This window comes from Loxodonta africana, chromosome 24 (assembly GCF_030014295.1).
Source record: "Loxodonta africana isolate mLoxAfr1 chromosome 24, mLoxAfr1.hap2, whole genome shotgun sequence".
NCBI classification, from domain to species: Eukaryota; Metazoa; Chordata; class Mammalia; order Proboscidea; family Elephantidae; genus Loxodonta; species Loxodonta africana.
Genome location: NC_087365.1, coordinates 55,426,462 through 55,439,522, shown reverse-complemented (window position 1 = coordinate 55,439,522; position 13,061 = coordinate 55,426,462). Strand labels below are relative to the sequence as shown.

Sequence of the window (13,061 nt, the reverse complement as noted above, 5' to 3'; positions counted from 1 at the left end):
AGTTTCAAGACAAAGAAAACATGCATCAGTTGGCTAACTCTCCTGAGGCTGCAGATACCATGTGCATCAATGATGAGAAGTTACAGCTCATGCTGAAGGGAACTGAAAAATAAGATTTAAATTCTGTAAGAACAAAGTCAGTCGGTGGTAATCATTTGTGAAGATGAGCAGCACCTGAGAGCAACAGAAGGCTCACTTCATTTTGATTAGATCTGGATATACTGAATTTTCCACTATGTTCCTAATGAAATCATAATCTCATCAGAAATACATTAACTGAAGGTAAGCATAGCAGGAAATGAGAGGATAATGTGGGACGTCATGACGGAGGACGTATCTAGAAATCTTCAGGAAATAACTGGCTGTTAATATCATTGAAGTAAAAAATATGTAACACTACAATTGCAGATCTGAGCTTTATTATCAGAATGATGCCATTTCAGGATAGAACTGATAATATTCTCTAGCGTGGTTTCAATACGGCACAAAACTCTTGATTCTCAGAGCTGCAGGACTCTATCTGCCAAAATGTATCTTGAAAGGAAGTAAGTACACAAAGAGGGTGGAGCACAACAGGTACAAAAGTTGACAGAATAACCAAATGACAATTCTCCATGGAAGAGCCACCTGAGATTTAGAAAGCGCTTCAATACTCCATCCGTCCTCAAACAATCTAGAGATTCAAGAGAACTGGCAAGTCCTAGGCTTAGAAACCGATAAAAATCACACTGTAATCCTCAGGGAATGTGGAGCAACTGCACAGATCTGCATTTCCAGCTTTCTCCACCATGATTCCACATCAAGGTAAAAAAAGGTTCTTTTATACAAATCCAAGAAGGCTGTCGAGTGGCAGCTCAACCACCAAAGATGGTACAGTGACTTACTACGGAGGCTGACGCGGGCCAGCCGGGGTGGAGGGCAGTCCTTGAGAAAGGAAGCCCGTGCACGGCCCGCTCAGTCGGTGGTAGACCTGCGGTACCAGAAGCGCGCCCGGAAGTCGTCGCTGCAGGTCATGAAGCCAGGGTTGGTGGGCGAGTGCACGATGCAGCGGACGATGTTGTTGTGGCCCAGGGAGAGCAGGTTCCGGCGCTCGGCCGTGCGCGAGTCCCAGCAGCAGAGGCTGATGGTCCTCTCGTCCGGCAGCAGCACGTAGTCCTCGGTGTGGTTGAAGACCGCCTGCGTCCTGTGCACCTGCCGTCCGCTCAGACCGGCACCTGCACAGAGACCGGGAGGGTGAGGACCTGCGGGCCGAGTGAGAGCGGCCTTCCCCTTTCAGACCCTCAGCCTTCTCTACTGCAGTCCTTTCAATGTGAAAACAGCATTTGAAAACTGTCAAGGTAGTGCACATGTACTGTACAATTGTGGAAACTCTAAAAAAGTATAAACGAGAAAATCACCTCTAGGTCCACCACCTGAGGGCAACACTGTTAATGTTGTGATATACGTCCAGGCATAAAAACATTTTTAATACATAACTAGTATTTTCCTAAAACGGTTTAAACCAATTTTACGTCGGGTAATTTTCCCCCATGATTTTTAATTGGCTGCCAAGTATCCCATTGTCCGGATACACCATTAGCTAACAATTATTTTACTGCCAGGCATTTAGATTGTATTCAATTATGAGTAATGTTGTGATAAACTTCTTTTGTATAGAAAGCTTCATTTTCTTTGGATGAAATTCCTAGGAACTGAACTCCTTGGGACTAAGAGTATGAATAGCTCCAAAAGGAAGCTATATCCTTTTTTAGGACCATAAGAAAACATATGTTTTAAAGTCTATAGTTTGGTGAAAATCGTTTCCAAGTATCTCTATGTGTTGTGCACTCATATATAAAAGCACATATGTCAGAGCATACGCCATATGGTGTTTTCATTCAATAACATATGGTGACAGTCTATAAAGAGGCAGTATCACTTACTGGCTAAAAACACAAACTTTTGGTATTGGACAGATCCGGAATCAACACTACTTGTGATGTAACCCTTGGGCAAATTACTTAATACCCCTAAGACTTAATTTTCTTATCTGTTCAGTGGGTATGATTAAGCACCTATCCCACAGGATATTCTATGACAACAGTTAAAAGTTTGACTGCTAGCCAAAGGTAGGTGGTCTGAACCCAAGCAGAGGTGCCTCAGAAGACAGGCCTGGCAATCTGCTTCCAAAAGGTGACGGCCTTGAAAACTCTATGGAGCAAGCAGTTGTACTCTGCACACATGGGGTCGCCATGAGTCAGAATCGACTCTAATTACAACTAACAACAACAACAACGATGCTTATACAGCTTTGCAGCATAAGAAGGACTCAATAAGCACTGCTATGATTATTTGCTTGATGATAATCATGGGCATGTATGTTGTTTCCAATTTCTGATTACTCCAGACGACACTGGATGAACTTCCTTTTATGTGTACGCGCTTGTCTGATTATCTCAGGCTGACTTTCTAAGACAGGATATGGTGGGACAAAAACACATGTACTTAAAATATGACAACACACTGCCCTTCACAATATTTTACCAATTGACACTCCCACAATACATATAATTTCCCTAAATCCTTATCAATACCAGATACTATCAATCTTCTTAATTCCTGAAATCTTATCAGCAGGAAAAAAAAAAAAAAAGACTTCCACTTACATTTCTTAGGTTCATAGTGAGGCTGGTCATCTTGTGCTTACTGACCATTTTTATTTCTTTTATAAAATGAATCAATGTCCTTTGGCCATTTTTCTGCCAAATCTGGGCTCATCTTTTTCTTATTTATAAGGCCTTTTTACAAAGACATTAATGCAATGTCTGACATGTGTCTATTATAAACGATCCATTGCCATCGAGTCAACTTTGACTCATTGTGACCCTGTAGGACAGAAAAGAACTGCCCCGTGGGGTTTCTAAAGCTGTATATCTTGATGGAAGCAGACCGCCACATCTTTCTCCCATGGAGCAGCTGCTGGGTTCGAACTGCCGACCTTTTGGTTAGCAGCCCAGTGCTTAAGCACTGCGCCACCAGGATTTGTGTATTAACATGTGCCATGCATATTTTCCCTCTAGGCCAGCACTTTGTTTAGTGTCTTAAATTAATTTTCGTCAAAATTTCTAATATTTTCTTAAAAGTTCTTCCTTTTCCTATTTCAAGAACCCCTTGAACTCTAACTAAACGTTAAAACTGGAAACAGATCTAATGTGCCGGCATGGAAGGGTCTTAGCGGTGTTAAAGAAAAAACCCGGGAATCCGTGTACAAAGTCCCACAGAATGCCATTCTGAAAAGCAAACTGCAATTCTCCACAGAACAAACCAGTCAACACATGCCACCACGAAACATCCCCAACACTCACAGAACAAAACAAAGACAATAAACGACTGTGACTGGCTGGCTGTGTACCCACCCAGATACCCATCAGTCTTGAAAAATAACGGTGGCTACTTCTGAAGAGGGAGGGGCTTTCAATGTTTACTTTGATCACTTTTGTACCTTCTTTTTGCAATAAGCCCTTGGATACTAATGAGTAAAGATTATTTTCAAAATAGCTACATATAAAATTGAAGTGTTTCAATGAAGTCACAAAGGATTATGACAAAAATGGCTCTTTGCAAGACTTGGCAATTGTGCTATATACACTGGAAGCCAGGAAGATGGCCTGGAAGCAAACCCTGGTCACAAGACAAATCTCAGGTAGGTTGTGCTGCACCCTGGTGGTTCCAATGCCACAAACCCTTCAATTTTCTTCTCTAAAATGCTAGTTTTGAAACCCTGGTGCTGTAGTGGTTAAGTGCTACAGCTGCTAACCAAAAGGTCGGCAGTTTGTATCTGCCAGGCGCTCCTTGGAAACTCTATGGGGCAGTTCTGCTCTGTCCTACAGGGTCGCTATTGAGTCAGAATCAACTCGATGGCACTGGGTTTAAAATGCTAGTTTACAGGGACTGTCCCTGGTGGTCCCAATGCCACGAACTCTTCAGTTTTCTTGTCTAAGATGCTAATTTACAGGGACCGTCCCTGGCACAGCAGAGTCTTTTCCAATAGTGTCTTCCTGTGAGTTTTTTTTTCTTCCAAAAACCAAATACCAGTCTTTTCTGCTCCAAGGAACAGAATAAGACAACATGATATTTTAGTAACTCACTGGCAAACATAATTAGGCCTGAACAGTAACTGCTAGTGATAGGATAAATTTAAATAGATTTCACCAGAAAAAGAGCACACAAGCTCTTTTCTTCATGAGATACCAACATGAATTGATGACAGAGAATTAGACCACCTTGGTTTTTTGTCTGACGAGCTCACTAGTCCAGGCTCAGAACATCCGTGGTCTTACTTCGGGGGCTACCTCTGCCCTCTTAGAAATGGGCCCAGACCTTCCTTTTCGGCCCTTCTTTCCTGAACTTGTAGACTTCCTGAGTCACACTAACTGAGGCTTTCTCTGGACTGCACTTCCATTTTTGTGGGCAGAGGGCAGGCCATCAGTCTACAGCCAGCCTGCCAGGTTCTTCTGTGGTACCTCCATGGAAACCAACCTACACTGAGCTGTCATGTATCGCAAAGAGCAAAGCTAGGAAACTGGTTTTATTTCCAGCTCTGCCTCCTACTAACCATAGCCTTAGCAAAAACTAGATAACTTCTAAGCTTCAGCTTCCTCTGAGCATCTGAAGCTCAGAGATTTATTGTGTTGGTCTACTGTGAGCATCTAAGAGTTCTGGGAACTGTAAAATGCTACACAGATGCCAAGTGATGCCAGTTTTTCACATACCTGTGTATCTGACCAGCGTGCGTCCTGTTGATATCTCCCAGAGTTTGGCAACAGAGTCTTTTCCGCTTGAGAGAATGTATTTAGAATTTTTCGAAAAAATGGCAGAACAAACTTCCGCACCATCATGTGCCTTCTCAAAAGTTGTGATGCAGCGATTTGAAACGCCATCCCACAATTTGATGCAGCCGTCCTTGCTGCCAGTTACATACATATTGGCACTAGGGTTGTAGTTAACGGAGCATATAGCATCTGTGTGTTGATCTTGAGGATTACAAGACACAAAACACTGAAATGTGTTGATGTCATAGAGCCGAAGGGTAGGATGCTGAGTCCCAACGAGTATGAAGTCTCCGGAAGGATGAAAGGAGATGGAGCGGAGCATCTCAGCCTCCTGTTAGGACAGAGACATTCACAGGTGACCAGCAGGCAGACGCTGAGTCCACAGGAAACACGGAAATCCATAAAACAACAATCAAATATTACATAGGTATGAAAAGGAACAAAAGGACTCCCTGGAAAGTATCTTTCGAACCCAAACCAAAAAAAACCAAACCCACTGCTGCTGAGTCAATTCGACTCCAACTCATGGTAACCCTGAAGGACAGAGGAGAACTCTCCTGTTGGGTTTTTAAGGCTGAAACCTTTACGGAAGCAGACTGCCACAACTTTCTCCCGTGGGGTGGCTGGTGGGTTCCAACTGCTGACCTTCTGGTTAGCAGCTGAGTGCTTAACCACTGCACCACAATGGCTTGTCATCTTCTGCACAGAGATTTCCAAAATTGATAAGGTTATTCCAAAAAACTATAGGAGTGAGCGTCATTATTTGCAATACGAGCACCAGGTGAACTCAGATATCTATGTACCATAATAACGACCAATGAAGCATTTGTGCAGGATTACGGAATGAACGTAAAACTTGCACGTATTTGCCCCAGGACTCCAAAAACTGAGTAAAAATTTAAAATTTTAAAGTGGGGAAAAAAAAAACCCAAACCGAACCCACTGCCATTGAGTCAATTCACAGCAACCCTGTAGGACAGAGCAGAACCACGCCATAGGGTTTCCGAGGTTGCAATCTTTACGGAATCAGACTGGCACACCTGCCTCCAGTGGAGTGGCTGGTATGCTCAAAGTGCTAACCTTTTTGGTCAGCAGCCAAGCGCTTAACCACTGTGCCACAATGGTGCCTTTCCAAAAATTGAGTAAAAAAACAAATTTAATTATTAAAGTAGAAACCACTACTATTAGTATTTTTGAACTGAACATTCAAAACAGGGTACCAGATGCCACTTTTCCAGCAAGCTCTCGATAGTTTTGACTTAACAACTTTTTGATTTCCCTAAGTTACATCTTAGCCAAATTGTTGTGTTTTGTTTTTAACAGGATTTACGACCTTTGAGAGTGATATGGGTTCTGACCCCGCATCTCATGAACTGTGACCAGTCAGTCCTGGCCGCCAGAGGGAGCTGGCCTGCGACACGCCAGGATGCCTCACCCTCATGCCCCCTGCGGCACGTCTCCCTGTTGCTGTACTTGTTTTATAGGATGATCACTGGGACTGCTGTTAAAAAAGAACAGTCAGACGACGGCTCACGGCACTTAAGAAAAAATGTTACGCTCCTTTCCAAACCCCAGATTCTAACCTGGATGTATTTGAAGGCTCTTTTTGCCGATGGTTTGGAATAATCAAACAATTTAAGAGTGTAATCCCTTGAACCAGAGGCCAGGATCTGTTCTGTTGGGTGGAAAGCAAGACATGTGACTTCATCCACGTGGTCGTACAGAGTTCGAATCACTGGGTGGTTTTCCATATTCTGCTGTGCAGTCTCATTCATCATGACCTAAACCAACGAGCAAAGAGATGCTTAACACATAAAATCTGCCAGAAATCAAAGCACACAATCTAAAACCCTGACAAGAGAAAGGTGTTTAAGCCACTCTCTCATTTGACCCAAGAACAATGGTAGGTAAGCAACAGCGCGTTCTGGGACTCTCACCTCGATTGGCATGGCACTCTTGGCCAACATCCTCTCTGTGTCAAGGATCTTTATGGAGGCATCAGCAGACCCGGTTGCTATTAACTGCCCATCTCTACTATAGGTGGCGACCCGGCAGGGCCCTTTATGGGACGTGACGTAGCATGTTTCGTACTCTGAAGCCTCTGGGGACATGGTCTGGACATCTGCATCAAACTCCAGGTCAATCCCTGTGCCAGGGGCAACTGTATCTGAACGGCCAATTGCATACTGAACTGCAGTATCATCGTTTTCCATTCCTTAAAGAAAACAAAAGTATGGGCATGATAAAAAATGAAATTAATTACAAACAAACTCTCGCTTATTTTTTTGTCCTAGTGGAAAACTCTCAGTAGTAGTTTCGGGGGGTGGGGGGGTTAAATAACACGTAGAGGAAGAAGGGGGGCAAAAAACAAAATCCTCGCGAGTTAGTCAGGGAGAACGGTATTGGTGAAATCGTATATAGGTGAGTGCCAGGACATCGGTTCCTCATCGGTAACAGGCTACATGCAACCTACTTTTGACACCGCACTCCTGAACAAACAGCTCTGTATGGGGCTGAGCAACTAGAAAATGAAGAGCTACGGCCCTGGTAACCTCAGCAAGAGGCCTGCTCCTTCAACATTCTACTCCCCTCCCAGGCCTTGAGATCATCTCTGGCTGTGAGCATGTATCTGTTGGGGGCTGATGGCCTGGAGACATACTGGCAGTCACCCTTGTGTGAGATGGCCTCAGGCCCACCGTTCTAGGCACTGGCAAGCTCTTCCCAAGCTGCCAAGCAGTGCTGGGCCAAATCAAGGAGAGGCACGGGGTTGTGGGAGAGACTGGAATTCCTGAAAATCTGACAACTGGGGACCTCTGCCAGCATTTAGTTGTAACAGTTAACAATAAGAGATGCGGTTGTATTTATACCCCAGGCCCATAAGCAGTGCACACTAGTTACAGCAGAGGTGCTTGTGGGGTTCTGTAATCTATAGAGAATCTCAGCTTTTACAATTGTTAACTACTGCTTTTTAAAAAGTTTTTGCCTAGAAAAGTATGCTTCCATTCTAAATCAAACAAATGGGCACCTATTTTCTCTTCCAATCCTTCTGTGGCTTTATTTAAACTCGGTGATCCATTTGGAATTTATTTTTGTGGATTGGGTAAGGAGGTTCTTTTCATCTACACGGTTTTTCCAATGTCATCTGATGATAACCCATCCTCTCTCTACTAAGTGGCAGATTCTTGTATCCACTCATCTTGTTTCTGGGCGAGTTTTCCTCCCACTAATTGTCCATTTTTGCATCCAGTAAGAATAAGCATTTAGTAAATTTTTTTATACACGTAATTTTATACAATAATACTCGTATTCTGCGTATAATCTCGTTTTCTATTTTTCTTAACAAAATGGATGAATATATTTTTAGTGAAAGGCATTTAGTAAATCTTAAAAAGAAAACCAAGAAGCGGCCATGCCTTACTGGTATTAAAACATACAGCGTTCTTAATCTCTTGATGGTGCTATTGCAAAAACCTCCTAACTGGTCTCCTGACCTCCATGCTCAGACTTCTACAACCCACTCACCACATCATTCCTAAAAGAATTTTTAAAATAAACTGGGTATACTCTCAAAAAAAAGAAAAAAAAGAAGATGCCCCTGGACTGCCCAACCCCCTTCGAGCATATTCTGTTTTGTGTATCACTGTGGACCTTTTTGTTTCCGTTTATGCAGACAAGACAGTTCTGTGGGGTATAAACCACAGCTTGTTTCACACTATAGATACTTCTCTGAAGTTTGCCTTCTTTAAAGTGATTTCTCTAAGCTGCAGATTCAGTCATTTTACTCTCTGCTAGAAACACATCCCCAGGTACAGTACATATGTAGTCATGCCGCCCAGATTCCTGTTCTAGGAGGGATTGCTGCAGGGCACAACCTCGTCCACGGTGGTTACCTTCCCTGTGCAGTCCACATCCTAGGATGGGGTGAGGCCAGGTACACAGGCTTGGTTCTCTTGGCCTGACACAGACTCAGGGACAACATTCACTCTAGTGCCCTCCACTGGGGATGCTTTGTTGGGCCTGAGTTGCATTCGATTTATTCCTCTGCCCAATCCTGCGTGCTCCCTTTCCCTGCTTAGGTGCTGATCCCTATTAAACATCTCATACACAAACCCCACCTTGGCGTCTGCTTCCAGAGCTAGGCCTATAACACACTGCCTATCAGATACAGTTTCAACTCCAGCACAGTAACTGAGACAAGACTATGTATTCAGCCACTCTGTTCTATTGCGTTTTCTATAGCCAGGTGGGCGTTAGAATGCCATGTTGAACAGGACAAGGTCCTGACTGTTACTAACTTTAGCGAGGAGGAGGAGAGACGGCTTGTGCAGGAACAACCCAAACAATAAAGAACATTTCACACAGCGATTCCCTTATGAAGGAAAGAGCCAGGTTGGCTGTGGTGGAGTAACTGGGGAGTGTGGGGAAGATCATGGGATTACTTTAGAGGGTGAGGACAACTCTGAGGTGACACGTGAGCCAAGACCTGAAGGAAGTCAGTAATAACACATCAAAGTCCTTCAGGCCCTGAGGCTGGAAGTAGCTTAAAGTGTTCATGATCTGGACTTTGCTTACCCCATTGGTATCCAGCACTAAACCTGGCACGTTTAAAACAAAAACAAAACAAAAAAGAACCCGCTGCTGCCGAGTCGATTCTGACTCACAGCGACCCTCTAGGACAAAGCAGAACTGCCCCACAGGGTTTCCAAGGCTGTAATCTTTATGCAAACAAACTGCCACGTCTTTTTCCCTCAGAGCGGCTGGTGGGTTCGAACTGCTGACCTTTCAGTTAGCAGCTAAGTGCTTTAACTGCTGCGCCACCAGGGCTCCTTACCTGGTCCATAGTAGGCATTAAAACTCAACTATAATCATCTTAAAAACCTCTGATGCCTGAAAACACCCAAAACCTCGTCTCGGAGCTACGCATTCCCTGACAGGCTACCTAGTTTGATGAGATGCAGGAGCTGCTCTGAGGGGGCACACACGGACTGGGGCTTGATTTCGTTGATGAGGCCGTTGGCAATGCTGATGTAGCCATCATACAGCAGCTGGCTGATGATCAGCTTGTAGAGCTGCTGACGGTCCTTCAGGCCCACTTTGGTTCTGTACATCTTGGAGGCGAGGAAGACGGTTTCCCTGCCAGCTGCAAGAAGAGAACACGGGTGGGTGGGGAAGGGCAGAGGCATGAGGAAATCACCGGACGCAACACAGGTCTCTGGGGTCAACCGTGTGGGGCTGAAATCCAGCTCTAGTGGCCGCATCATCTTTGGTCAGTGACTTCATTTCCCTGAGGCTCGGGTTCCCCAGCTGTTCAGTAAATCACTGAAGGTTAACAAGATGTGCACATAGGGCACTGAGCACAGAAGGCATTTGAGTCATGCCAGCTGAGATCGAGAGTAGCATTTCCCTTCAACTTACCCTCACCCTTTCCTTCTCTGACAAAACTGTTGTTGGGTGCCATCGAGTCAATTCCAACACAGTGACTCCATGTGACAGAGTAGATGTGTCCTATAGGGTTTCTTGGCTGTAATCTTTACAGGGGCACATTGCCAGGTCTTTCCTCCTGCAAAGCTGCTGGTGGGCTTGAACAGCCAACCTCTTGATTAGCAGCCAAGCACCTACAAGCTGCACCACCCCGGCTCATTCTGCCAAAACCACTTGCCTACAATTTTAATCCTTTATTGCTGTCCCAGGAACTTCCATTTCTTCTGTTAACAAAACACTGAGTGGTGTTGACAATTGTGGACAGGTGCTACTTTCTCGAACGTCTAGGGACTACTGTTTCCACCAGCTGAGCTGTATGTTTACCAAAGTCAGTCATGCTTGTTCCTAAAATCTGTTTTACGGCAACCAATCTTGTTACTGAATTATATAATTACACAATAAATTAAAATATGAGGGCAAAAAGCTATTGTTTTAATGAAAACTAAAACAAGTTGAATGCTCTGGAAAGACAAAACATGAACCACTTAAAAAAAATATTGCCAACTAACATACGGGAAAAATGGGGGAGAGAAAAGTAAAAATCTGGAATGATTGTGCATTCAGATTGATTTCCAAGTGTCTAAGTGCTCCCAAAGTCTTAAAAGGCCTGTAGTAGTCCTATTAAAGGAGCACTGGTGGCACAATGGTTTAGCGCTAGGCTGCTAACCAAAGGGTCGGTAGTTCCAACCTGTCAGTCACCAGAAAAGACCTGGTGATTGGATCCTGTAAAGATTACAGCCTAGGAAACTCTATGGGACAGTCCCACTCTGCCCTACAGGGTTGCTATGAGTTGGAATTGACTTGATGGCACAAAGTAACAGTGGACCTAATTAGATAAGACATTGATTATCAAAAATCACAGACCCAACGAACGTGTGGGCAGGTAATCAGAAGGCTGCAGATGCCTGGGAATAGTAATAAAAAAGAAAAGTTGTGGATTTGCAGCCTGAGAGGGAGAAACAGAGACAAGAAAAACCAGAGTGAACCGTAACATCAGGACCTCTTGGTGTTGTTATATTTACTTGGTATTGCTATATTCTGAAAAAGAAGATGTATGTAGGAAAGAGATGGAGAACCACCTGTTCTAACTACATAGCTTCCTCTGGAGAGTCACTGAGGTTACTGATCATAATAACAGCTAACACTAACTGAACGTTTACCATGTTTTATCTCATTTAATCCTCAAAAGCATCCTATAATGGAGGTTTTGTAATCTCCTTGTTTCCAGGTGAAGGAAAATAAGTTACTCAAGTTCTCACAAGTATTGCCTGGAGAAATCAGGGCTGGAACACTGGGGGTGTGTCTTTAGAGCCCGTGTTGTCCCTAAACACAACTTCGTAATGTTCCCTAAAAGCTTAACAACAATAATCCTGGCTAGTATTTATTTGATATTTGTCATTCTTGTTAGTTGCCATTGAGTCGATTCCAACTATGGCAACTCCATGTGAGTACAATATGCAGTACACATTGTGTAAACAGCTTACATGCATCACCTCATTCACTCCACAGCTAGTCCTACTTAGAGATAAGCAACCTGAGGCCCAAACCAAAATGAAACCCATTGCTGTCAAATTGATTCTGACTCATAGCAACTAGAAGGACAGAGAACTGCCCCATAAGGTTTCCAAGGAGTGGCTGGTGGACTTGAACTGCCGACCGTCTAGTCAACAGCTGAGCTCTTCACCACTGTGCCACCAGGGCTCCAACCTGAGGCCCAGAGAGGTTAACTAACTCAGCCAGGGTCAAACAGCTTGCTAATGGCAGGGCCTGCGTGCTAACCCCACACTATACTGGTGGGTGTTAATAATAACAGGAACATTTACTGAGCATTCCTACACACTGGACACCGTCCTAAGCACGTCAAGAGTATGCAGAAGCAAATCTATGTACATCTATGCTTCTGTAGGCAATACTGAGACACAACGATGAAACGGGGCTCAGAGAGGTTAGGAAACCCACCAAAGTTAAGTGTGGCTGGTTAATCCACCCAGAGCTCAGAACTTAACTATTATTTTAACCCGTATCTTCAGTGTATCATGGGGTGCACAGAGAGCTCAACAAAAGAAAGCAGAGCGAGCTCCCGCTTCCCAACTCCCACTGTACGTTCACTAGCCGGGCTAGCAGGAGTCTACTTACTATCCCCCGTTTGCAGGTGGGGACACTGAGGCCCGGAGACACGAGGAATGCCGGAGTTGGGAGACCCGGGCGAGAACAAACTCTCCTTACTGTACGCGCCACAACCATCCCAAGGCAAAGGCGAACTAAGAACGGGGAGGGGACGGGCGCGACGTCCCCTTTTAAGAAGAGGAGGGGGTGTGCTGGCCCAGCCCGGCAACTCAGAAAACCGAGCTCAGGCTGCAGGCCTCTCCCCTCACTCTTGACCCTCCTGCCTCTCCTCAGTCCTGCCCGCGGGCCCTTGCAGGCCCCAACCGACCGCACAGCCACTCTCCCCGCATCCCGGAACCCCCTTACCCGCTGATCCGGCTCTCGCGGTCCCCGCTCTCTTTTAGAAAAATGGAGGCGCGAATGCTTCCCAATCGATCGCTCGGCGCGCACGTTCTCTGCGCAGGCGCACAAGGCGCCGCGCCGAGCGCTGCGCTATCGATCGGCCCCATTCTCTCGTCTGCCCTCCTCGCCATCTTACTTACTGGCACGTTCCAGAGGCTCGTTCACCTCCCCTGGATTTATTCCATGTGCGGCAGCCCTGACGCAAGGGAACTGTTGTTTCCCAGAAAAATGCCCGATCCCGGACAGCACCGCGGGCACTAG

The 13,061-nt window shown here is 45.1% G+C and overlaps 1 protein-coding gene across 2 annotated transcripts; it reads right to left on the bottom strand.

Annotated features, from left to right (window-relative positions):
- Positions 1-397: 397 nt before the first annotated feature.
- On the bottom strand, positions 398-13,056 carry CSTF1 (cleavage stimulation factor subunit 1). 2 transcript variants are annotated; one of them, XM_010599444.3, is made up of 6 exons: positions 12,941-13,056; positions 9,751-9,951; positions 6,749-7,026; positions 6,395-6,592; positions 4,752-5,142; positions 398-1,214 (listed from the first exon to the last, which is right to left on the bottom strand). In XM_010599444.3, exons 2-6 carry the CDS (start codon positions 9,917-9,919, stop codon positions 955-957), a joined length of 1,296 nt encoding a protein of 431 aa, XP_010597746.1. In that variant the 5' UTR covers positions 9,920-9,951; positions 12,941-13,056; the 3' UTR covers positions 398-954. The 2 variants fall into 2 exon arrangements, with proteins under 2 accessions (XP_010597746.1, XP_003419954.1); XM_003419906.4 differs by lacking the exon at positions 12,941-13,056 and adding an exon at positions 12,765-12,884.
- Positions 13,057-13,061: the final 5 nt, after the last annotated feature.